Source organism: Triturus cristatus, chromosome 10 (genome assembly GCF_964204655.1).
Source record: "Triturus cristatus chromosome 10, aTriCri1.1, whole genome shotgun sequence".
In the NCBI taxonomy this organism is placed as follows: domain Eukaryota; kingdom Metazoa; phylum Chordata; class Amphibia; order Caudata; family Salamandridae; genus Triturus; species Triturus cristatus.
In genome coordinates, this window is record NC_140593.1 from 1,237,520,241 (window position 1) to 1,237,546,005 (window position 25,765).

At 50.1% G+C, this 25,765-nt stretch overlaps 1 protein-coding gene across 5 annotated transcripts in view; it reads left to right on the forward strand.

Moving 5' to 3' along the window:
• The window catches only part of HUWE1 (HECT, UBA and WWE domain containing E3 ubiquitin protein ligase 1), a 1,878,220-nt gene that overhangs the window by 1,737,154 nt on the left and 115,301 nt on the right, over window positions 1-25,765 (forward strand). For all 5 annotated transcript variants that reach the window (XM_085629865.1, XM_085629862.1, XM_085629866.1 and 2 more), the window contains 4 exons: window positions 18,135-18,380; window positions 18,724-18,841; window positions 18,991-19,131; window positions 19,476-19,763. In XM_085629865.1, the coding sequence (XP_085485991.1) occupies window positions 18,135-18,380; window positions 18,724-18,841; window positions 18,991-19,131; window positions 19,476-19,763 (793 nt within the window). The remainder of the gene's footprint in view (window positions 1-18,134; window positions 18,381-18,723; window positions 18,842-18,990; window positions 19,132-19,475; window positions 19,764-25,765) is intronic.

Below are 25,765 nucleotides of genomic sequence, written 5' to 3' on the forward strand. Positions count from 1 at the left end.
CTGAACCTAGCGATCTGGCTCCTGAGGTCTTAGAGTTCGGATACCTCAATCTCCCTCCAGACTGTATGAATATCATAAAGGAAGCCAGACGACCTACTGCTAGAGCATGTTATGCCGCGAAATGGAAACGATTTGCCATCTACTGCGCTAATAATGACATACACCCATTAGATGCTTCCATCCAAAACATCATTTGCTATCTACTACACTTGCAAAGATGCAATCTAGCGTATTCCTCTATACGTTTACACCTAGCAGCCTTAGCAGCCTACTTGCAAAATAGGCAACACCTGTCCCTTTTTAAGGTACCAGCCATCAAAGCGTTTATGGAAGGTCTCAAAAGAATTCTTCCCCCAAGATTACCACCTTCCCCAGTGTGGAATCTCAATGTGGTTCTAACAAGACTTATGGGTCCCCCATTTGAACCTATGCACAAATGTGAATTACAATTCCTAACATGGAAGGTAGCTTTCCTTGTCGCAATCACTTCCCTACGAAGAGTAAGTGAAATACAAGCCCTTACACTAGAGGAACCTTTCTTACAACTACACCGTAACAAAGTGGTTCTTAGGACAAACCCTAAATTTCTCCCAAAAGTGATTTCCCCTTTCCACCTTAACCAATCAGTAGAGCTACCAGTCTTTTTCCCAAACCCAGACTCCGTAGCTGAAAGGGCCCTACACACCTTAGATGTCAAAAGAGCCTTGCTTTATTACATCGACAGGACGAAACCTTTTCGAAAGACAAAACAACTCTTTGTTGCTTTCGCACCGCCACATAAAGGCAATCCGATCTCCAAATCAGGTATAGCCCGGTGGATAGTTAAATGCATCCAAATATGCTACCAAAAGGCTAAACGTACACTTAGTTCCCCCTAGGGCGCACTCCACGCGTAAAATAGGGGCTTCTATGGCCTTCTTAGGTAACATTCCCCTAGAAGACATTTGCAAGGCAGCCACGTGGTCTACCACGCATACCTTCACTAAACACTACTGTGTTGATGTGCAAGCCAAACAACAGGCCTCAGTGGGCCAGGCTGTCCTAAAAACTTTATTTCAAACTGCTGCAACGGATACAGGCGACCACCGCTAAGGAGAAGCACTGCTATACAATCTATCCTCAGTGTGTGATCTGCAGCTCATATGCCTCGAACGGAATATGCTACTTACCAGTATGCATCTGTTCTTGGCATGTAGAGCTGCAGAGTTACACACGCCCGCCCGCCTCCCCGGGACCTGTATCTGTTCCAGCATCTGTCTTACTTAGACATTACACATGGACATCCTTCTTTCATTCCTATACACTCCATCTTTTCCCTTCATGGCGAAAAAACAATCTTAAGATGGAGTGGATGCCCATGCGCACTGTTGTCCAGGGGAGGAGTCACCAACCTCGTGACCAAAGGCTTCTTCCGAAGACGACAACAACCTGCAATCATCCGAGCCCAACACCAGATGGCGATCTTATCCTCAGTGTGTGACTCTGCAGCTCTACATGCCAAGAACATATGCATACTGGTAAGTAGCATATTCCTTCCTTTATTTCCCTGCCTCCGTACACCAATCTGAAGCTAGATTCTATCTATTTTCTTATACTGGAAGAGTTTTTTCCCCTCTAATTTAATCCACTGCAGCAACATGTCCTCTCCTAAGCCTACGTGGACCATATAGGGACTTTCTCAAACAGATTTCTGTGACAGATCCCCATGAGGTGTCTCTCTGGTGTGTAGGGTCAGTCCACAACTCCAAATCATGCATGAAGTCAATCAATCATAGCATTTGTAAAGCGCACTACTTACCCGTGAAGGTCTCAAGGTGCTGGGGGGTGGGGAATGTTGCTACTGCTCGCAGAGCCAGGTCTTGAGGAGTCTTCTGAAGGTCAGTAGATCTTTGGTCTGCCACAGGTGGATGGGGAGGGTGTTCCAGGTCTTTGCGGCGAGGTGGGAGAGCGATCTGCCGCCGGAGGTCGCTCTTCTGATGCGGGGGACTGTGGCGAGGGCGGCGGAACGGAGCTGGCGGGTGGGGGTGTAGAAGCTGAGTCGTCTGAGGTATGCTGGTCCGGTGTTGTGGAGTGCATTGTGTGCGTGGGTGAAGGCTAGCTTGAAGGTTATCCTCTTCTTGACAGGGAGCCAGTGCAGGTCTCAGGTGGGATGTGATGTGGCTGCGACAAGGGGTGTCGAGGATCAGGCGTACAGAAGTGTTCTGGATCCGTTGAAGCGGTTTTGAGGAGTTTGGCCGAGGCTCCCGCGTAGAGGGCGTTTCCGTTGGGTGACCGTTCTTCTCGTTTCCATGGGGATCCACTTGTAGATCCTGCGGAGCATGCGGAGGGTGTTGAAGCAGTAGGAAGAGACCGCGTTGACCTGCATATTCATGGAGAGGGTGGAGTCGAGGATGACCCCTAGGTTGCGTGCGTGGTCGGTCGGCGTTGGAGCGGTTTCCAGTGTGGTCGGCCACCAGGAGTCACTAGAGGGGGTGGATCCGAGGATGAGTACCTCCGTCTTGTCCGAGTTTAGCTTCAGTCGGCTGTTCCTCATCCATTTGGCGACGGCCTTCATTCCTTCGTGTAGGTTGGTTTTGGCGGTATGAGGGTCCTTGGTGAGGGAGAGGATCAGCTGGGTGTCATCGACGTAAGAGATGATGTTGAAGTCATGCAGTCGGGCGACGTGGGCGAGCAGTGCCATGTAGATGTTAAACAGCGTTGGGCTGAGGGATGAGCCCTGGGTTATGCCGCAGATTATCTTGGTGGCTTCGGAGCAGAAGGGGGGGGGGGGGGGGCGGATGCTCTGTGTTCTGCCGGAGAGGAAGGAGGTGGTCCAGTCCATGGCCTTCTCTTGGATCCCAGCGTCATGGAGGCGTGTGCGTAGTGTGCGGTGGCAGACCGTGTCGAAGGCGGCTGACAGGTCCAGGAGGATGAGGGCCGCGGTTTCGCTGTTGTCTAGCAGGGTCCTGATGTCATTGTTTGCGGCGATGAGGGCAGTTTTGGTGCTGTGGAACCTGGACTGGGACGGGTCCAGGATGCTGTTCTCCTGGATGTAGCGGGTCAGTTGTCTGTTGACGGTCTTCTCGATGACCTTCGCCGGGAACGGGAGCAAGGAGATGGGCCAGAAGTTCTTGTGGTCCTTGGGGTCCGCCTTGGATTTCTTGAGTAAGGCGCTGATCACGGCGTGCTTCCAGCTCTCTAGGAAGGTTGCTGTCTCGAAGGAGATGTTGATGGCTTTCCAAAGATGGGGTGCGATGGTAGTGCTAGCTTTGTTGAAGATGTGGTGTGGGCATGGGTCTGACGGGGATCTGGAGTGGATGGTGTTCATGATCTTGATGGATTTGTCGTTGTTAATGTTGGTCCAGTAGAGCAGGCGGTTGGTGCGGATGGTGGTCGTGGGGGCGGAGGTCTCCGTGGTTGTCGAGGCGGTCATGGCGTTGAAGCTGTCGTGGATGTCTGCGATCTTGCAATGGAAGAAGGTGGCCAGCGAGTCACACAGGTCTTGTTAAGGGGGATATCGTTGGTGTTGGAGCCGGGGTTGGAGAGTTACTTCACGATGTTGAAGAGCTCTTTGCTGTTGTGTGCGTTGTTGTCCAGGCGGTCTTTGAAGGAGGCCCTTTTGGCGGATCTGATGAGGTGATGGTGTCTGCGGCTGGCGTTCTTGTGGGCTGTGTAGCTGTCCGGTGTTCGTTCACGGAGCCAGTTCTTCTCTAGTTTTCGGCAGGTTTGCTTGGAGGCCTGGAGTGTAAGAAAGTGGTTCTGTATAGACTGTTACCAAATAGGTACAGTATGCACGGAGTCCACAGTCCCCAGAGATTTGGCAGAGGCAAAAGTTAGATATAACCTTACTCTCTAAAGTGGTAGCTTGGTTGAGCAGTAAGGCAGTATGAGAGGACAGTGTAAACATTTGTTGTAAACCATCAGTCAGCAAATGGTCTCACACACTCAAGAACTGAACTCTAGGCCAATGGTTTGTATATAAAAATATATGGTTGATTTATTTTTAGAATCAACAACAATAGGTATCAAAATATACTTTCTCAGAATGAGATGCTTTAGTTAAATACTTTGCAATAGACAATTGACTTGAAATGCAATAGTTAGTTTGTTGCAATAGGCAACACAATTTCAAACACAATAATACATTGAGCTCAATGGGAATTTCAAGTTAAATGCAATAGATTACTTTCAGGATTACTTTTCTAACTCCAGGACTGGATCCTAGATTCAGTCCTGGGACAGTTCCTCGAAACAAGTGAGTAAATACAATTTAGTTACTGTTGTGATTTTCAAGCAATATTTTGGTATTTTAAAAGTTGACACTTAGAAACATTGTTTTTTTAATCTGTTTTTATTGGGATTTATTGAAATTTACAGATACATGAAAGGCATCATAGGCTGTGCACCGTCTATGCATGGTTGCATTAATGGCAATAGAAACATGCTTTTATCACACACAGGTTGAGCCTCGTAACTTTACATGACTCGTATGCCGCACCGAATTAGATGTAAGGACATAATTTGGTGCATTTCGTTTGAGATGTATCATTATTTGGCGACTGCATTTAACACTTAGAAACTTTTCCTAATGAAATCACCAATGTTAACCTATGGGAGGAAATTCACTTAGCAGGTCAGTGGGGTTAGTGTTACTTTTTCTTGCTCAGTGTTGGATCCTGGATCCAGCACTAGTGTACCGCCTGTAAGCAGTTGAAAGAATGCGATTAGGTTATACAGGCGATTTTTAACGAATATTTGTAAGTTTGCAGAATCGACACTTAAAAACTTTTTCAGCAAAAATCAGGTAATGTTATCCTATGGAAGGAAATTCAAGTTGCAGGTGAAGTAGGTTCTGGTTACTTTTGTAATCCAGTGCTGGGCTCCTTGGCTCAGTACTGGGACATCTATCTAAAACAGATAAGTAATTACGTTTTCACAGTTGGTACGATTTTTAAAGAATATTTGTGGTTCGCAAAAATCTACACTTCGAAGAAATTTCACCGAAAAACAGTCAATGGTTTCCTATGTGAGAAAAGTGAGTTGGCGGTAAGTATGGTTGTAATTACTTTTCAGGGTCAGTGCTGGACACCAAGATCCAGCTCTGGGATTTCTCCTAATAGCAGGTGAGTATTTTCGTTTTCGTTACTCGGTTGATTTTAGGTGAATATTTTAAAGTTTATAAACTCCACACTTAGAAGAATTGTCAAGTGAAACCAGCCAATGTTACCCTATGGAAGAAAAGTGAGTTATCGGCTTTTGGGTAAGTACTCTACTGGCAGAGTTAAGTTGCTGGGCATAGACTCAGGGGTCTCCCAGGGTCAGGTAAGTACAGTTGTTACACCCTCGGCGGCACTGGGGCCGCCGGGTGCAGAGTGAGGTAGGCCCAATGTTATCCTATGGGAGGCAGGGGGCCCGTGGTTGGTGGCTGCTGTCTAGCAGGCAATGCGGCTGTGGGAGCTGGGCTCCTGGTCACTTGCTCAGGGCAAATGGGTAAGTAGATTAGAGCAGAGGTTGCACTGCCAGGGGCACTCGGGCGGCTGGGTGCAGGGTGCTTTTGAGCCGTCGGGCACTCAATGGATTGCAATGGAGAAGCTCAAGAACGAACAAAAGCTGCAAGCTCGGGGACGAAGATTCTTCAGGTGCGACCACCACTTCGAGAGGTAAGTTGGGTAGTTGGAGGATACGTAGGTACCCTAGAGTTGGGCACAGGGGGCCGCAGGGCGCCGGGTGCAGGGGTGCCTTTTGGTGTCGGGAAATCTTACCTTCTGTTAATTGCGGTTGGGGGGGTCCCTGGTTCTGAGGCTGCAGGTGTCGTCCGGAGCGTCGAGGTGGGTCCTTGGGTGCCAGATTCGGGGTCACAGTCGCCGGGGGGGACGTCCTCGTGGTCTTTATCCACTCCAGCACAGGCCAGGCTTGGTGGGTGCAGAGTGTGCAGGGTTCGCGGTTCCTGGCTGATGCCAGGGGTCAGTTACTTGTTTTGAGCAGTGCCAATACTCGTGTGAGTCCCAGATGCTCAGAGTCACAAGGTAGCCAGTTTCTAAGGGGTTTGTGAGGTTGCTGCCACGGGAGATGCTGGGATTTAGCAGGAGCAGGTTCGAGGGTCGACAGGCCGGTAGGGCTGGGGCCAAAGCAGTTGGTGTATTCCTCTGTTTAGCAGCTGCACGGCAGGTCGTCTTTCTTCTTGATCTTCTTTTCTGTTTCGGAATCTGGATCTCAGGAAGGAAGGTTCAGGGTGCCCCTAAATACTAAATGTAGGGGCGTTACAGGTAGGTAAATGGCAGGGACCAGTGGGTCCCTGCCCTCGGGTGGGTACACCCCCTATCCTGCCACTACTGTGGGAGGGGGGTAGTGGCCTCGTCCTGATTGGGCGCATGGCTCCCCATCTTCTAGATGGTGAGAGCCCGGAGATGTTTCACCTCGCCTCCCCCACCTGAGGGGTGAGATTGGCAGAGGCTGGCACACCCCCTATCCTTCCTTGGGGTTTCCGGCCAGTCTTCCCGCCACAGTGGGGGTTTAGAACCGGTAGGGGCCAGTTGCTGAGTACAGCAAGTGGCCTGGAGAAGCTCACAAAGGCGGCATGCCTTTGAAGCTTCCCCTGCCCATCCGGAGGGAGGAGACCTAGCACCTCGCCCAGGATGTGCATTGTTGCAGGCCCAGGAGAGTGGATGGCTCTCTACCCAGGGGTCCAGCAACATGTCTGCTGTGTGGCAGTCTAGGCAGCCCCTCAGACCAGACGTGGATTGGAGGTTAGGTTCAGGGGGCATCTCTAAGATGCCCTCTGTCATGCATTGTACATTAAATCCTGCACTGGCATCAGTGCGGGTTTAATGTGCTGAGAAGTTTGATACCAAACTTCTCAGTCTTCAGTGGAGCCATCATGGTGCTGTGGAGTTTGTGTTGACGATCTCCCAGCACCATATACTCTTAAATGGCAGCAGGAATGGACCTGGGTACTGAAGCGACACAGGGCTCATGCTCCTGTACCCACACCACTGGCATAGGGCACCCAGCTTGAGGGGTGGCTGATGTATGCCAGGGCAGTGTATGTTGTGGGCATGGCACACAGGGATGAGTGCCATGTCGACTCTGTTTTGTTCTATACTCAGACACTCAGCCTGCAAGGGGCAGTGTGTTTGTGTCAGGGTACAGGGCTTCTAAGGTGGCACAATAAGTGCTGCAGCCCTTAGAGACCTTCCCTGGTCCCAAGGCCCTGGGTACCTAGTGTACCATTTATCAGGGGCTGACATGTGGCCAGGGTTTGCCAATTTGGGTTTTAGGTTTCAGCACAGTTTTTAGGGAAGGAACAATGGCCCTGGGCACGTGATTGACGCAGGAGTCCAGGGCACACTCAAAGTACATTCAGCAATTCAGCAAAAAGTGGGGGCATACCATGCAAAAAAGATGGCACTTTCTCACTGTACTAGCTTGGTGCTGTCTGCCCCTCCGGTTTTTCTGGCGGACGCTCTTTGATCCTCGGTTCGGCTTGTGGTATCCTGGCCTTCCCTTCTCCTTGTTCTTGCTCAATTCTGCTTGGTGGGGGTTGGGCATCCTTCCTGTACCCATGCCGCATCCCCTGTTGGGGCCCTTTGTCTTCCAAGCTGGTGAGGTTCTTTCGCAGACCCTCCTCCCCTCTGGGGTGTCTATTCTACGTTAAGGAATCTGCGGCTAGTAGGCTCTATCGGATGTACATGTTACTTACCTTCGGTAACGATGTATCTGGTAGAGACTATTCTAGCCGCAGATTCCTTCACGACCCGCCCTTGCTCCCCGTTCTGCGAGGAACCTTCAGCTTGTCTTCTGCAATCGCCTCCCTCCGGATGGCATTTCTCTCCCGTGGGTGCCCTCTTTCTCTTCCTCCCTGGCGGGATGCTTTGTTCTGTTTCTTTTTCCACTCCTTCGTTTTGGTCATTGGCAGGTAGGATCTGAAAGAGACACGTTGGTGATTGATTCCTTACTTTAGAATATCCCCAGGCGTCAGACTGGATCCTGAAAGTTTTGCTAGCAGTACCCCTGTACGTCAGTAGGTGGCGGCATGCGTCTCCGCGTCTGTCGCTGGTGTCGTAAGCGCCGAGATGACGTCACAGGAGACTACTTAGGCACCACCCATGCGCGCTGACGTCAGTTCTTCCTTTTTCCACGCCAGAAAGCGCAGATCCGGTTAGAGCACGTACCTTAGTCACTTTTTGACTATCCTTTTGAGACTTTTTTTGTCTCCTGTACAATTTTGGCTTCCTTGGTGCACGTCGGGATGCCTGTATTTAAGTCTTGCGGGGCATGCCGTCGCAATCTCCAAAAAACCCTTGAAAAGGGGAGAGCTCAATGCTCCAGAGCATTGAGCTCTCCCCTTTTCAAGGGTTTTTTGGAGATTTTGTCAATTTTTGTCACTTTTTCAAGTGCTTAGTAGCTGGTACTGTCAACATGCCTGGCTTGTTCGACAAGTGCCCGGAATGTGGTAGAAAGAAGACTAAAACTGATCCACACGAGGTGTGTATAGGTTGGCTTCCCCAGTCCCACGTGCCTGAAGACTGTACCATCTGCCACTCGTTCTCAGCCAGGACCCTGAGGGACAGAATGAAAATCAGGCTTCAAGTTCTGGAGGAGAGAAGACTGAAGGCACCAGGTGGGTCTGGAGGGGCTGATTTGGCCCATACTGAGGCCTCTGGGGGGCTCCCCAGGGGCAGGAAGACCAGTAAGCGCTCCCACTCCCCGTCGAGGGCGTCGACGGCGAGGAGGATGACCACCGTCTGTTCGCCGTCTCCCCAGGGCTCTGGGGAGAAGCGGCGGCGTCGGCGCTCGCCGTCGAGGGGAGATCGCCGTTCACCGTCGATGAAGAGTAGACGGTCGATGTCGCCGCCGAAGAGGAGATTGACGTCGAGACGCTCGAGGTCGAGGCACAGGTCGCCGTCGAGGCACAGGTCGCCGTCGAGGCGAAGGTCGCCGTCGAGGAGAAGATCGCCGTCGAGGAGAAGATCGCCGTCGAGGAAGAGAGTCACCGGAATCTGTGTACTCTGTGGTGTATACGCCTCCTCGGATGCCTCCGTCACCGCCTCCTCTCCTACCTCCTCCGACCCCTCCTCCACCACCACCACCACCACCAACGCCGCCTCCTCCACCTCCACCGCCTCCACAGCCGCGGACACTGCCTCCGCCGCCCCCACCTCGGTCGCTGCCACGCACTCCAGTGGGACCGCCGCCGGTTCCCCTGCGGTCGGTTTCCCTTCCGAGGTACCCGACTCCGCCGCAGGGGACCCCGAAGCCGCGACGCCCGCGGTCGCCGGGACCGGCTAGACCGGCGGACAGGCAGAAGCCGAAGAGGTCGCGCTCCCGCTCTCACAGGAGGAGAAGGTCACGGAGCCGTGGACGGTCATCGTCGGACTCAGGACGACGCCGTAGGAGGTACAGGTCCAGGTCGCACACGCGCTCCTCGACCAGAGACTTTTCCCCGACGCTGTCGGACTCACCGGGGACTAGGGTGTCTCCGGTGGACGACTTGGTCTCTTTCCAAGAGGTGCTGTTGAGAGGGGCAGCAAAGTTGGGTATCACGGTGACTGTTCCAACACCCACGACGTCCGTGATATTCGAGACACTTCATAAGAAACATCTGTCTCGCCCTCTACTGCCTCTTGTACCAGGACTGGTGGAGCCCGCGTTGGAGCTGTTCCTCACTCCCGCGGTGACGAAAGCCGCCCCCTCCAGGCTCATGAAAAAGTATAGGGCCCCGGAGTCGGACCCTACCTTCTTGAGGGTGGACCCGAAGCCGGATTCGGTCATCGTGACGGCGGCGAGGAAACAACATGCGACCGCCCCTTCGTCGACGGTCCCGCCTGACAAGGAAAGCCGCTGGCTGGACTCTGCGGGCAGGAAGGTGTGTGGGACCGCCGCCACTACCATGAAGGCGGCGAGTGCAGGGGCTTTGTTGGGCCGTTACGACCGGGCCCTGTGGGAGTCCCTGCAGCAGTATGCGGACCTGCTGCCCCGGGACAAGAAGGAGGACTTCTTGGAGACAGTGCGCAAAGGCATGCTGGTTTCTCATCAGGTGATCGGCGCAGCGGCGGATGTATCCTTGCTGGCCGCCCACGCCTACTGTCATGGCGTTCACCAGAGGCGGCATTCGTGGCTGCGCCTGACGTCCCTTAAGCCAGAGGCGCAGCAAAGAGTGGCCAACCTGCCCTTCTCGGGGGAAACCCTGTTCGGGAAACATGCGGACAATGAGATGGCCCGCATGAAGGCGGAGGCGGAAACCCTGACGGCCGTTGGGTTGGAGAAGGCCGAGAAGAAGCGCCCGTTCCAGAGGCGGTTCGGGTCTTCGGGCAGAGGGCGTGGGCAGGGTTCGGGACAGCAGCAGCAACAACAGCAGCAGTTCCGCAAGCCCTTCCAGAAGCGCCAGAGGGGTAGAGGGGGCCAGCAGGCTACTACCACTACCAAGGGCCCGGCCGGGTCTCGGCCCTGAGCGGCTACTTCCCCCTCAACCGTTACCCACTCCAGTGGGGGGAAGCATTCAATTTTTTCCGGCAGAGTGGAGAAAAATTACTCAGGACAAGTGGGTGCTGAATATTGTTTGCAATGGATACAGTCTTCGGTTTATCAGCCCGCCTCCAGCGATTCCGCCGGTCAGCTCTCGATTCCAGCTGAGAGAGCTCCAGGCGGAGGCAGACATCTTGTTGAGAAAAAAGGCGGTAGAAGAGGTACCTCTGTCTCAAAGGGGAAGAGGTCTGTACTCTCTGTTCTTCCTCGTTCGCAAGAAGGACAAGAACACGTTCAGGCCCATTCTGGATTTGCGACAGGCAAACAAATGGATTCGCAGAGAGAAGTTTCGCATGCTATCGTTGCACCAGATTTACCCTCAGCTGCAACGGGGAGACTGGCTCTGTGCCATAGATCTACAGGATGCGTACTTCCATGTGCCCATAGCGAGAAAGCACAGGAAGTTCCTGCGATTCCAAGTCGGCGCCAATCACTATCAATACACAGTACTGCCATTCGGGCTAAAGTCTGCTCCCAGGACCTTCTCGAAGTGCATGGCGGTGGTGGCGGCACACCTGCGGAGGAACAAGGTGTTTGTCTACCCGTATCTGGACGATTGGCTGATCAAGGCTTCATCCTTCTCGGAAGCACAAGATCACTTCCGATGGACGTGCGCTCTCTTACACAAGCTGGGGTTACATGTCAACATGTCCAAATCAGTCACGACTCCGGTCCAGTGCATACAGTACCTGGGGGCCTCCATCGATACGCGGTCAGCAAGCGTGTCTCCTTCGGAGGAGAGACGGTTATCACTCCTTCGGAAGGCTCAGGACTGCTCCATCGACGACAGTGAGGAAGGTGTCTTCTCTACTGGGATCGATGGCCTCCTGTATCTTCCTCACGCCTCACGCACGGCTACACATGAGACCACTGCAGGAGTGCTTGGAGGATCAGTGGGATCAGAGGACAGGCTCTTGGGACGACAAGATACGACTGTCGCTGCATGCTCTTCAGTCTCTGAAGTGGTGGTGTTCGGCGGAAAACCTCCTCAAGGGGGTTCCCTTCCACAAGGACATTCCCACGACGAGTGTAGTGACGGATGCTTCTCTCCAGGGCTGGGGAGCGCATTCCGGGGACTTGCAGATTCAAGGAAAGTGGTCTCCTCTGGAATCGACGTACCACATCAATTTCCTGTAACTCAGATCTGTCTTCCTGGCACTGAAGGCCTTCCTTCCGTCCTTCCAGACCAACTCGCTGCTGATACAGACGGACAATACAACCACGATGTATTACCTCAACAAGCAGGGGGGTCGAGATCGCGCACTCTGTCGCAGGAGGCGCAGGCGATCTGGCGCTGGCTGCTGGCCCGAGGACTGACTATTACGGCCACGCATCTGCCAGGGGTGCAGAATGCTCAGGCGGACACCTTGAGCAGGCTGATTCAGGAAAACCACAAATGGGTCATAAACGACGAAGTCCTAGGAGAAGTCTTCGCAAGGTGGGGGACTCCAGACGTAGATCTGTTCGCCACCGCCGAAAACAGCAAATGCCAAGACTTCGCATCCAGGTACTACCAGCGGGGGACGCTGGGGAATGCGCTATGGATCGATTGGTCGAACAGCTTTCTGTACGCTTTTCCACCCATTCCCCTGATTCCGGCGGTGCTCATCAAGCTGTCCCAGTCCAGGGCGCGGATGATCCTGATCGCCCCGGAGTGGCCCAGGCAGTGGTGGTTCACGGACCTTCTTCACCGGTCTCTCCTTCCTCACATGCGGTTGCCGTGCAGGCCGGACCTTCTCACGAAGTTCGGGGGGCGGCTGGTGCACCCCAACCTCTCGTCTTTGAGTTTGGCGGCATGGCTCCTGAAATAGTGCAATATGGCCATCTGAATCTACCAGACGATTGTATGGACATTCTGAAGGAGTCTAAGCGACCTTCCACTAGGACATCCTATGCTTACAAGTGGAAGAGGTTCCGTATCTGGTGTAAGTCCAAGAACTTTGATCCGACAACATGTAAGGAAGATGTCATCCTTCCATACCTTTTACATCTGGCGCAGTCTGGCCTTAATTTCCATTCCATTAAGGTTCATCTGGCTGCTTTGACTGCTTACAGGAAATGCCCTTCACAGACTTCCTTCTTTCAGATCCCTGTGGTCAAGGATTTTTTGGAAGGTTTGAAGAAAGTGTTTCCTCCTGTCAGACTTCCCTCGCCTTCCTGGGACTTGAATGTGGTGCTGTCCAGACTGATGAAGGAGCCTTTTGAACCCATTCACAAGGCTTCATTGCAGCACCTATCCTGGAAGGCGGCGTTCCTAGTGGCCATTACATCGGCCCGCAGGGTGAGTGAACTTCAGGCATTATGTTGTCAAGAACCTTATACTGTATTTCATGCTGCTAAGGTTGTGATGCGTACTCACCCTAAATTTCTTCCTAAGGTTATCTCTGATTTTCATGTCAACCAAACCATAACTTTACCTACGTTCTTTCAGAATCCCTCTTCGCCAGCGGAAAGGTCTCTCCATTCCCTGGATGTTCGGAGGGTGTTGAAATTTTATCTGGATAAGACCAAGGATATTCGTAGGTCTGACCAATTGTTAATTATGGCTCAGTCGGGACTGGTCTTGCGACCTCTAAGCAGTCCATTTCTCGGTGGATTGTGTCCTGCATACAATTGTGTTATCAAAAGGCTAATAAGACCTTAGGGGGTAAACCTAAGGCTCATTCCACCAGGGGCAAAGCTGCCACGACGGCTTTGCTGCGTAATGTTCCGATTGCGGAAATCTGCAAGGCGGCCACTTGGAAGTCGGTCCATACCTTTGCTGCGCATTACTGTCTGGACACGGATGCCAGGGCAGATGCTCAGGTTGGGCAGGCTTCGCTGCGGAATTTGTTCGCACAGTAGTGGTAGTGTCTTGTGTGTTCTCCACCGCTTTTGTTGTGTGGGGATGGGCTTGCCATTCTATTCACTAGATTATGACTATACACAGAGATCCCCTACTACAGAAGGAGTAGTTTCTTTTCTGTAACTCCAGTTCTGTAGTAGGGGTATCTCTGTTATAGTCATAAGCGCCCGCCCTCCTCCCCGGTGGAGAGATAATTATTCATATGAAGAATGCTACAGGTCTGGCGTGCTACGCCTTCAAAAAGAACTGAAAGTAAATGGGACCTGCTGGGCATTCTGGGATACTGGGGAAAGTTCTGGAAACCTGGAAAGTTTTCTTAAAGGCACAGTATCCTGTTCTAAGCCACATAATGGCAGCCTATGGGGCTTGTCTGTCCACTCCTTCCTCTCTATCATTCCAGAGGCTTTTGCTGGTAGAGGCAGGGTTTTTTCCTATGTGGAGAAAAGCTGGGCAGGCAGTGCTGTTTGTGGATGTTGGTGGAATTCTAGTTGAAGTACTGGACAATGTAGCCTGTGGGTATAGGCTGCATTATCTGTCTTTAAATTAAATTCTCTCTTAAAGGTGTATGCAGGTCTGCATGATTTGTCACCTTTAGAGATTATTTTTTATTGCTCCGGGGTCCACGCACATGGGCGGGACTATTCACTAGATTATGACTATAACAGAGATACCCCTACTACAGAACTGGAGTTACAGAAAAGAAACTGCTCCTTCCACGCTGTGTGGGGCACAGGTGTTGCCTCAGTGTCCTGAAGAGACCCAAGCTGTGCTGTCCCAAGCTATAACCGGGGGTAAGGATGCGGCTAAGTTCGCCATTCGGTGTGGTTTGGACACCGCGGACTCACTGGGTAAAGCGATTTCTATGACTGTGGTGCTTCGTCGCCACGCCTGGCTGAGATCTACCGGGTTCTCGACAGATGTTCAAAGCTCACTCATGGACATGCCCTTTGATAGCACTCGCCTGTTCTGCAATAAGACCGACAGTGCACTGGAGTGTTTTAAGGACTCGCGGGCCACGGCCAAGTCCTTCGGTCTTTCCACGAAAAGTCCAGCCACTCCTGGTTTTCGTTCCTTTCGTGGCCACGGCAGAGGCGCCCAGGCACGTTCCTTCAGCATGCCTGTACAGAACCAGCCTCAGCACGGCCGCGTATGCGGCTTCCGCAGGGGCGGGTCTGGGAATCAGCGTGTGGGTCAGTCCACCTCTGCCCCTGCAGCTTTTACCTCCAAAATTTCCTAATCTGAGCTTTGTGGAGCACCCCACGCCAGTGGGTGGCAGGCTCCGCCATCACCTCCCCCACTGGCACGCGATCACATCAGACAAGTGGGTGTTGCAGATCATCCGCAAGGGTTACTCCCTTCCCTTTCAGTCCACCCCACCAGCCGTGCCACCTCAGTACCACCGCATGTCGGGGGATCACTTAGCAACTCTCCAGCAGGAAGTTACGGCCCTCTTGGCCAAGGGGGCCATCGAGTGCGTTCCTGGGCCGGAAGTAGCGAGTGGTTAAAATTCCCACTACTTTCTGGTCCCCAAGAAGGACAAAGGGGGGTCTGTGTCCCAGCATGGATCTCCGGACCGTCAAGCGCTTCCTCCGGAAGGAGAAGTTCAAAATGCTGACTCTGGCTCAGGTCTTGACTGCCCTCGACCCTGGAGACTGGATGGTAGCGTTGGACTTGCAGGACGCATATTTTCACATCCCCATCTTGCCGGCTCACCGGTGCTACCTGCGGTTCACGGTAGGCCAGGAGCATTTTCAGTTTGTCGTGCTCCCCTTCGGCCTTACCAGCACCCCTCAGGTGTTCATGAAGGTGATGGCGGTGGTCGCAGCTCACCTGCGCAGGTCAGGGGTGTCAGTCTTCCCTTACCTCGACGACTGGTTGCTGAAGGCGGGCTCACCACAAGCAGTCTTCAACCACCTTCAGACTACGGCTGACCTGCATTTGCTGGGGTTCTCCATCAATGTGCCGAAGTTGCACCTGAGTCCCTCTCAGAAGCTCCCTTTCATCGGAGCGGTTCTGGATTCGACGCTGTTAGGGGTTTATCCTCCCTTGCAGCGAGTCCAGGATATTCAGGTTATGATTCAGATTTTTATGCCTCTTTCCCGGGTTTCAGTCAGGATGACCCTCCGGCTCCTGGGCCTAATGGCCTCCTGCGCCTGATGGCATCCTGCTGGTGCTGCATGCAAGATGGCATATGCGGGCTCTGCAGTGGGACCTGAAGTTCCAGTGGGCGCAGCATCAGGGCAACCTGTCCAATCATGTCCAGATCTCGGAGGGCACTGCACGACAATTGCCGTGGTGGCTCACGAATCGCGATTGGGTCAACGACAGACCCCTTCCCCAACCGGAGCACTTAGTGGTGACTGATGCGTCCCTCCTATGATGGGGCGGCCACATGGGAGAGGCAGAGATCAGAGGCCTCTGGTCTCTGGCGGAGTCCCGATTCCATATCAACCTTTTGGAGCTTCCTGCTATCCGGCTTGCACTGAAAGCGTTCCTTCCCTCTGTCCCAGGAAGTGTGGTGCAGGTGTTCACGGACAACACCACCGCCATGTTGTATTGCAACAAACAGGGCGGGTGGGGTCCTAGACCCTATGTCCGGAGGCTCTGCGCCTCTGGACATGGCTGGAACATCAAGGCATCACCTTGGTAGTTCAACACCAGGCAGGTTCTCTGAACACCAGGGCGGACAAACTCAGCTGCCGGTGCATGATGGATCACGAATGGCGTCTGAACTCGGACGTGGTGCAAGGTCTCTTTCAGCAGTGGGGAGAGCCTTGGTTAGATCTATTCGCCACTGGAGAGAGCGCGCAATGTCATCAGTTCTGCGCGTTGGAATTTCCAAGGCGGGACTCACTCGGCCACGCTTTTTGCCGCGAGTGGAGTTGCGGTCTGTTATACGCCTTTCCTGCCATACCTCTTCTGCCCAGAGTGCTGAAGAAGATCAGGCGCGGCTGGACCCGAGTCATCCTTGTGACTCCGGATTGGGCATGAAGATACTGGTATCCCGAGCTACTCAGCATGGCGATCGACCCCCCCCCTGATCCGACTGCCTCTTCGGGAGAATCTTCTGTCGCAGCAGCAGGGGATGGTCCTCCACCCGAACTTGTCCAGCCTCCACCTCCATGCGTGGAGATTGAGCGGCGACGGTTGACAGCTTTCGATCTTCCTCCTGAAGTCTGTGATGTCATTCTGGCAGCCAGGTGTCCCTCCACTAAGACGGTATATGCCTGCCGGTGGAGCAAGTTTGTGGGGTGGTGCACAGCAAAGTCTGTGGATCCCCTTTCTGTCCCTCTTTCTGAAGTCCTTCTGTTCCTAATATCCTTGGCCCAGCAGGGCTCTGCTCTGGGCACTAGCAAAGGTTATCTTTCGGCCATCTCCGCCTTTCTAAGGCTTCCAGATCAGCCTTCTCTCTTTAAGTCCCCGGTTGTTAACGATTTCCTGAAAGGCATTACGCACACGATTCCTCCTGTGCCATTCATAATGCCTCAATGGGACTTAAACCTTGTCTTGACATATCTGTTGTGCGCTTCCTTTGAACCCCTTTATACCTGTCCTTTGCGTTTTCTCACCCTCAAGACTGCCTTCCTGGTAGCTATCACCTCTGCCAGAAGAGTGAGTGAGCTCCAGGCTCTTTCTTCCAAACCTCCTTTCCTTTCTGTTCATCTGGACAAGGTGGTTTTAAGGACCCGTCCTTCTTTTTTGCCAAAGGTTGTCACGCCCTTCCACATCAGGCAGACCATCACTTAGCCCACCTTCTTTCCGCATCCATCGAAAGAGGAAGAGAGGCTCCACCGTCTGGACCCAAAACGTGCGCTCTCGTTCTACCTGCAGCGCACGCAACAGTTCCGGGTGGATGACCAGCTCTTTGTTGGCTACGTGGGCACCAAATGAGGTTGGGCTGTGCACAAGCGGACCATCTCTCGGAGGGTCGTTCTCTGCATTAACACAGATTGGTGCTCGCCTCATTTTGGGTCTTAACAGAAACATTAGTATTCCTGCTCATCTCTTGTTACTTCATTGGCTCGCTGGGATGGCCTTTTTGCCAGATTTGCTTTGCAGCAAATTCTGATTTGACCATCTCCTCAGAACCAGCACCTTGAAGGTACTGCTTGGGTGGTGTTGATTTAAGTGGTAAGTCTGCAGTTAAGTCTTCATCAGACAACGTTACCTTCTGTGACAAATCTTTCTGATGCATACGGTACCTGCAGATTACTCCCTGATCCTGCCCACCTCCCCATTCTGAGGAATTGTCATGCCAAGTAAGTTTGATGCACTTCGACTTCTGTCAGTCTTGTCTGCTGCGGCTGCACCTGTGAGGAAATGGAAATGTTGACATGGATCTGACATCAAGTCCAGGGTGTTTCTTGGTGCAACGGAAGAGCTATTACACCCCCATCTGTGCAGGAGAGTTAATGCAGAGTTTCCAGATCAAGTCTGGTGTCTGAAGAGATCCAAGAGGGGAGAAATGTGCAAGTTGAAAGAATCCACTAGAACTTACCCGAAGTTAAGTAGTTTGTCCATTACGTACACACTGTGACATATTGGAATGAAAGGATGAGAAATACCCTAAAGGATACAAACTAGAAAATGGTATATTGAACAGGATTAACGGATGAATACTAAGAAAGTAACTTTCAAAAAACATTGATGAATTTAGATCGTATTCCTTTCTCCACCTTTCAACTCATCCAAACTTTCCAAATAAAATAGAAGTGGTGTTAAAAAAAATCTGTGTTCAGTTGAAAGGTGATCTTTCAAATGTCTGTTTTTTTTCTTCCCCCACCAGTGCTACAGCCTGCGGTTGAAGCTTTTTTTCTAGTTCATGCCACAGAGCGGGAGAGCAAGCCAGCTGTTCGGGATACCCGGGAAAGTCAGCTCTCTCATATCAAAGATGAACCCCCGCCCCTCTCTCCCGCCCCCCTCACACCTGCCACACCTTCCTCTCTGGATCCATTCTTCTCCAGAGAACCGTCATCTATGCACATCTCCTCCAGCTTGCCTCATGATACGCAGAAGTTTCTCCGATTCGCAGGTTAGTTCTGCAGGACCTCTTACGTTATATAAAGTTTTTTGTTGGATTGCTTTGTTAGTTCTAATGGGTCAGCCGTAAAAATCAATACTCGTATGCAGTTAACGATTATCAGTGAAGTATGTTTAACACTTTGGTAAAAGAAAGCTCTGATATATTTGTTCAGCTGCTTCAAGGCCAAGCATTGTGGCCTGTTTGATAACAGGAGCCTAAACAGACAGGCTGCATAGTTTGTTCAAGTATTGGTTTTCACATATTTTGTTTGTGTGACATGGGAAATCCACAAAGAGCTCTTTGTCACATTAGTTAATGTCACTCTTAATGTTTTCTCCATTCTGCTCACCAGAGACTCATCGCACCGTATTAAACCAGATCCTCCGTCAGTCCACCACTCATTTGGCAGATGGGCCCTTTGCTGTTCTTGTGGACTACATTCGGGTTCTGGACTTTGATGTCAAACGCAAGTAAGTTAAATTTAAAGTAATCCCATCTGTGCTACTCTGCGTTTTTAAGAGCGGTGTGCTGCGCGAGACTTGTGAGCCAGTTTTACCAAGTATACAACCCCCATGCTGTCCACCTCAGGACTGTGAATTAATGATTGACTTGCCTGCAGGTATTTCCGTCAGGAACTGGAGCGCTTAGATGAAGGCCTGCGGAAAGAGGACATGGCTGTCCATGTCCGCAGAGACCACGTGTTTGAAGACTCTTACCGTGAACTGCACCGAAAGTCCCCAGAGGAGATGAAAAACAGACTGTAAGATTTTAAGCTTCCCTTTCATTTCAGCTGAGACCAAATGAGCGCTGTTAACTTGATGGGAGTAAAGTGAACACATTGCAGTTGCTTGAAACAGAACTGGTTCTGGTTAAAAAGCAAAGTGGCACAAAGTCAGCTTCAAGGATATTGGAGTGAAATATGTGCAGCTGCTGGAGGTCTGATTTGAAGAAGCTTTCTCGCATGCAAGATTCCTTGGTATGGTGCTGCTGGAACACTTTTAAGAGACCTAGCATTGATAAGGATGCAAGAACTGGGACTGTAGCTCATGGGTGCATCTGACCTCGCCAGCAGCAGTCTCATATCCCATTTCTTGTCATTTGTAGGTACATCGTGTTTGAAGGCGAGGAAGGGCAAGATGCTGGAGGCCTGCTGCGGGAGTGGTACATGATCATATCCCGGGAGATGTTCAATCCCATGTATGCCTTGTTTCGTACCTCTCCTGGTGACCGTGTCACCTATACGATAAACCCATCGTCACACTGCAACCCCAACCACCTCAGCTACTTCAAATTTGTGGGCCGCATTGTGGCAAAGGCGGTGTATGACAACCGGTTGCTTGAGTGCTACTTCACACGCTCCTTCTACAAGCATATCCTGGGCAAATCTGTCAGGTAAGGAAGGATACAACCTGATTTGATGGAGGATTCTCTTTATAAGCAGGTTGGATTTCTGGATTGCCGGAAAAGTAAAACCTGCTGTTAGCAAAAAAAACTGAGAATGTCTTCTCACCTTCTTGTTTTAAATGTTTAGCTAAACTTTAGCTGTTTTATGTATTTGCTTGTTAAAGTCATTTGCCTATATTATTTGATGTTATTGATTGCTATTCACTGTGACACAGTGAATCTGAGTTTCTAACTATCTCCATTTTCTGGAGCAAACCTGCATTGCTCACCATCACTACCCGAGACTCAAAAGTGTAAAAGTAATTTGGCTGTTCAGTTTGGAGTGCTCCAGCTTTGTAGACCTAAGGCATAATTAACAGTAGCCACAGAGGATACTTCCTAGTAGCCTTTAAGTGCCTAGAACCACATGAAAAAGAGCCTCGCAGCCAATTGGTCTGCCCTGCTAATCCAAATGAATGCAAATAGAGTTCGGGGTTAAGACCCGTTCGAGGCATATGAGCAGTGGATTATATACTAGCATAGATCGCCATCTGGTGTTGGGCTTGGATGTTTGCACTTTGTTTTTGTCTTCGAAGAAGTCTTTGCAGTCACAAGATAGGTGACTCCTCCTTAGGGTAATAGTGCGCATGGGCATCGACTCCATCTCGTTTTTTTCCGCCATCGGGTTCTTATGTGATTTGCTGCGCTCCGGGTCAGTGTCGTTCTTGAACCTCCCTTTGACACGCAATTCCGCACCACTCAACGATATTGTTTAGATCTCGTTTCCCTTTTGACGTGCATCTAAGGAAAATACAAAAATCCTCGACCTAGATCTTCGACGTAGGCCATTGGGGCTAATATCACAATTTCAGCCTCAACACTCGAGTGTTCATGCAGTTAATTGGGATGATGGCCTCTTGCATTCTCATCGTCCCTTATGCAAGACTCCAAATGTGTCCCTTACAAGAGTGTTTGGCACATCAGTGGAACCAGGCTCCAGGTCAGCTAACAGATCTGGTGTTGGTGGACAGCTGCACAAATCTCGCTCTGCAGTGGTGGAACACACAAAACCTTTCCAAAGGGTGGCCGTTCCTCGACCCGGTTCCACAGATAGTGCTAACAGCAGACGCATTACTCACCGTCTGGGGAGCTTATCTTCAAAACCATACCATTCAGGGCATATGGACCCCTCCGCAAAAACAATTCCACATAAATTACCTGAAAATATTGGCAATTTGTCTGGCATTGAAAATCCTTTCAAATACATCTGGTAGGCAGAGCTGTCCTGGTCCGTACAGACATGACAGCAATGTACTACATACAGAAACGGTGGGGAGGGGGGGGGGGGGCACACTCTCTACAGCTTCCACACCTAGCTCAAAGCATATGGAGATGGGCCATTCTGCAAAAACTATATCTCCCTGCAGAACACCTCCCAGGAGTACACAATCAGATTGCAGATCTGCTCAGTCGTCAAACACAGTGGATCCACGAATGGGAACTTTATCCTCAAGTTCTTCTTCCATTCTTTCACATGTGGGGCCACCCAGAAATAGATCAGTTCGGCACACACCAAAACGCAAAATGCCCAAGCTTCGCGTCCAGTTATCCACACCCATTGTCCAAAGGCAATGCGCTATGGATGAACTGGTCAGGCAAATTTGCTTACGCTTTTCCACCTCTCCCACTCATTCCGCTAGTGGTTCAGAAACTCAAACCGCGTTCCCTCACAATGATCCTGGTTGCTCCAACATGGGCCCGACAACCATGGTTCACAACCCTCTTAGAACTATCAGTAGTTCCTAATCAAAAGCTACACCTCTCACCCAAGCTTCTCACTCAGAACCATGGAAAGATAAGGCATCCAGGTCCCAGTCAACTCAACCTTGCGATCTGGCACTCTTAGAGTTTGGCTACCTTAATCTCCGGCCAGACTGTATGAACATCATTACAGAGGCTAGACGTCCTACCACCAGAGCATGCTACGCTGCAAAGTGGAAAAGATTTGTAATTTACTGTACAAATAACAAAATCAATACACTAGATGCTTCTATTCAAAACATTATCTGTTATCTCTTGCACCCACAACACTGTAACCTAGCATATACATCCATAAGACTACATCTCGCTGCAATAGCAGCTTATCTACAAAACAGACACTTGTCTTTGTTTAGAGTACCCGCTATCAAAGCATTTATGGAAGGACTTAAAAGAATAATTCCACCCAGAGCTCTACCCTCACTGGTATGGAATCTAACTATTGTCCTTACCAGATTCATAGGTCCCCCATTTGAACCTCTACACAAATGCGAATTACAGTACCTCACTTGGAAAGTAGCCTTCCTGGATGCCATCACATCTCTTAGAACAGTTAGTGGACTCCAGGTATTAACCATACAAGAACTATTTTTGCAAATCCATCATAACAAAGTGGTTCTTAGGACTAACCTGAAATTTGTACCTAAAGTTGTCTGCCTTCCACCTTAACCAGTCTGTTGAGCTCCCAGTTTTTTTCCCTCAACCACACTCGGTGGCAGAACGAGCTCTTCGCACACTAGACGTTAAAAGAGCAATTCTCTACTACATTGAAAGAACCAAATCCTTTAGAAAAACTAAACAACTTTGTGGCTTTCTCCCCACCTCATAAAGGCAATCCCATCTCAAAAGCAGGGATTGCAAGGTGGATTGTTATGTGCATCCAGATATGCTATCTTAAAGCCAAACGTACATTAACTATTCCTCCTAGAGCTCATTCCACACGCAAACTAGGGGCTTCTATGGCTTTCTTTGGGAACATTCCTCTAGATAACATCTGCAAAGCAGGAACTTGGTCTACACCGCACACTTTCACAAAACACTATTGTGTAGATGTGCAAGCAAAACAAGTTTGTGTGGGCCAGGCTGTTCTCAAAACACTATTTCAAACCACTGTAACATATACAGGTTAGCCACCGCTTGGGAGATAACTGCTGTATAGTCTATGCAAGTATATAATCTACAGCTCCTATGCATCGAACGGAAAATGCTACTTACTAGTATGCATCTGTTCTTGGCATGTAGAGCTGTAGATTCATATACGCCCACCCGGGTACCTCCATCTGTTGCAGTACTATCTCACTTAGATACAACACACATGGGCATCTCTTTCTATTTCTTACTAACTCCATCATCACCCTTTATGGCCAAAACAATCTGGAGATGAAGTCGATGCCCTTGCGCACTGTCACCCCAGGGAGCAATCACCTATCTTGTGACTACAAAGACTTATTCGAAGACCAAAACAAAGTGCAAACATCCGAGCCCAAAACCAGATGACGATCTATGCAAGTATATGAATCTACAGCTCTACATGCCAAGAACAGATGCATACTAGGTAAGTAGCGTTTTCCTTCCAGCGGTTCTATTAGATGTGGTCTAGATGCAGCAGACACTGCAGCTAGAGAGATGAATACTAGCATCCTACTCCGAAGACATGTCTGATTACAGATTTCAGGGTTCAAACCTGAAGTCCAACAATTCGTTCTCAACATACCTTTTGACAAGAAAAATCTTTTTGGCCTTGAAGTTGATCAAGCGCTCAAAAAAGTGAAAAAAAGACACTGATGTTGCAAAATCGATGGGAGCGCTTCAATCTCCCTCAAATAGAGGATCCTTTCGGTGCTTCTTTTACAGGGGAGGGTCCAAGCCCCCAGGGACAGACCAAAAAAACTTCCTTCAACAAGGGGAATTCCCAATCATCTTTTACAAGAGGATTTTTCAGAGGAGGTTATAGGGGATATAGTCCCAGGGGCAGAGGTAAAAACACCACACTCCGCAGTTCCCTTTCCCCAAATAAACAGTGAGTTCCCCACTCTTCCATCCAACTATTTCACACCTGTCGGAGGAAGACTTCCAAGACATTCTCCCCATTTGGGAATTGATAACCGACAAATGGGTGCTTGGAATTATCCAACATGGTTGTTGCCTGGAGCTTACCAACAATCCTTCAAACATTCCACCTCGATATCACAAATTGTCACCAGACCACCAGCACTTACTTCAACAAGAAGTGCAATCTCTGTTACTCAAAGGGGCTATAGAACCAGTCCCACTTCAATACCAAGGGTCAGGGGTTTATTCCCTTTACTTTCTGATTCCTAAAAAGGATGGCTCCTTGACCTATTTTGGTTCTCGAAGAGTTAAACAAGTACATACGATCAGAGCACGTTCACATGGTGACTCTTCAACAAGTACTTCCCCTTTTATCTATGAGCTTCTCTCAACACTCTTAAAGCTCTAGCCTTTCCCAATGTAGCCAGGATTCACAGAATTAAACCCACAGTACCACAATTTCGGCGCAATCAAACATTGCAAGCCAGAGTCTTCATGCAACTGCTGGGAATGATGGCATCCTGCATTGCAATCGTACCTCATTCAAGGCTTCACATGCGTCCTCTGCAAGAATGTCTCGCGCGTCAGTGGAATCAGTCACAGGGTCAATGAACCGATCTAGTGTTGGTAGACGGCCGCATCCATCGCTCTCTGCAGTGGTGGAAACCTCAAAACTTATCAAAAGGGCAGCCCTTCATAGACCCGATTCCACAGACTTTACTCACAGCAAACGCATCTTTAACCGGTTGTGGTGCCCATCTCCAATATTACACAGTACAAGGGCTGTTGTCAGACAATCACAAATGTCGGCACATAAACTTCCTGGAACTTCCAGCAGTGTTCCTAGCACTCACAGCTTTTCACACTCAACTTGTAGGAAAAACGGTCCTAGTCCGTACAGACGTGACTGCAATGTACTATCCACAGAAACTGGGAGGGACACACACTCTCCAGCTGTCGCGCCTTGCACAAAGCATTTGGAATTGGGCAATTTGTCACAAAATGTACCTCCTAGCAGAGCACCTTCCAGGAGTAGGCAGTCAAATTGCCGACCTGCTCAGCAGACACAAGCAGCAAGTTCACAAGTGGTAACTTCATCCCCAAGTTCTTCTTCCCTACTTCCAATAATGGGGATTTCCACAGATAGATCTGTTTGCCACAGTACACAACATAAAATGCCCAAACTTCAGTATCCAGGTTCCCACACCACCTATCCAAAGGCAATGCTCTATGGATGAATTGGTCAGGGACATTTGCCTGCGCTTTTCCGCCTCTCCCACTCATTCCATTACAGATTCGGAAGCTCAGACAAACATCCCTCACACTGATTTTAGTAACCCCCTCATGGACTTGTCAACCTTGGTACACCACTCTGTTAGAACTGTCGGTGATTCCACGTCAAAAACGACATCTCACACCCAGTCTCCTCACTCAGCCATGGAGAAATCAGACATCCAAATCCCAAAGAACTCAACCTAGCGATTTGGCTCCTGAAGTCAGTTTGGTTATTTAATCTACCACCAGACTGTATGAATATTCTCAAAGACGCTAGAAAGCCTACTACTAGAGCATGTTATGCAGCAAAATAGAACCAGGTTATCTATTGTAAAAACAACAATATCCATCCATTTGATGCTTCTGTACAGAACATTGTTTACTGTTTGCTATCTGTTGCATTTACAACAATCTGGATTGGCTTGCACATCCATTAGTTTACACCTAGCAGCAGTAGCCGCATACCTGCAGATTAGACAACACTTCTCTCTATTCAGAGTACCAGTGATTAAAGCCTTCATAGAAGGATTAAAAAGGTTGAAACCACCAAGAGTTCCCCCTGCACCAGAGTGGAACTTAAACATAGTCCTTACAAGGCTAATGGGTCCACCTTTTGAACCCGTGCATAAATGTCAGTTACAGTTCCTCTCATGGAAGGTTGTTTACCTCATAGCAACAACCTCACTAAGGAGAGTTGGTGAACTTCAGGCATTAACTATACAAGAGCCTTTCTTTCAACTTCACAAAATAGGGTGGTTCTTCGATCCAATCCTAAATTTCTCCCTAAGGTAGTTTCTGCCTTTCATATCAATAAATCAGTTGAGTTACCTGTGTTCTTTGTTCAACCTGATTCTGTAGCAGAACGA